General features: G+C 45.3%; 1 protein-coding gene across 2 annotated transcripts in view; it reads left to right on the top strand.

Moving 5' to 3' along the window:
• Positions 1-384, top strand: part of COPS3 (COP9 signalosome subunit 3) — a 16,750-nt gene that overhangs the window by 1,100 nt on the left and 15,266 nt on the right. For both annotated transcript variants that reach the window (XM_018572628.1, XM_018572629.1), the window contains exon 2: positions 51-180. In XM_018572628.1, coding sequence (XP_018428130.1) covers positions 51-180 — 130 coding nt within the window. The remainder of the gene's footprint in view (positions 1-50; positions 181-384) is intronic.

A 384-nucleotide genomic window follows, 5' to 3' on the forward strand; every position in this document is an offset into this window, starting at 1 on the left:
GATTTGATCTATAAATACCTGGCTGAAGCGCTCTCGGTGTTTTATTTCAGGGCAAATGACTCAGCTGTGTGAGCTCATCAACAAAAGCGGAGAGTTGCTGGCAAAGAACCTCTCCCACCTGGACACGGTGCTGGGGGCCCTGGATGTGCAGGAACATTCTCTGGGGGTCCTCGCCGTTTTGTAAGTATACATTTTACAGGACTGTGAAAAATGTGTCTTTATTTTACAGTCGCCGCACAGGCGTGTGTTATTTACTTCCTGTATTTTTATAGTGCCACCATATACTGGAGGGTAGTACAGAGATGTTTTTAGCCTTTGTTGGATGTAAAAATAATTTTAGGGGTTCCTCAGAGGTAAAATGGCTGATAGGCTGCCTTGCAGGCA

Source organism: Nanorana parkeri, unplaced genomic scaffold (assembly GCF_000935625.1).
Source record: "Nanorana parkeri isolate BGI_ZX_2015 unplaced genomic scaffold, ASM93562v1 scaffold2090, whole genome shotgun sequence".
Classification (NCBI taxonomy): domain Eukaryota; kingdom Metazoa; phylum Chordata; class Amphibia; order Anura; family Dicroglossidae; genus Nanorana; species Nanorana parkeri.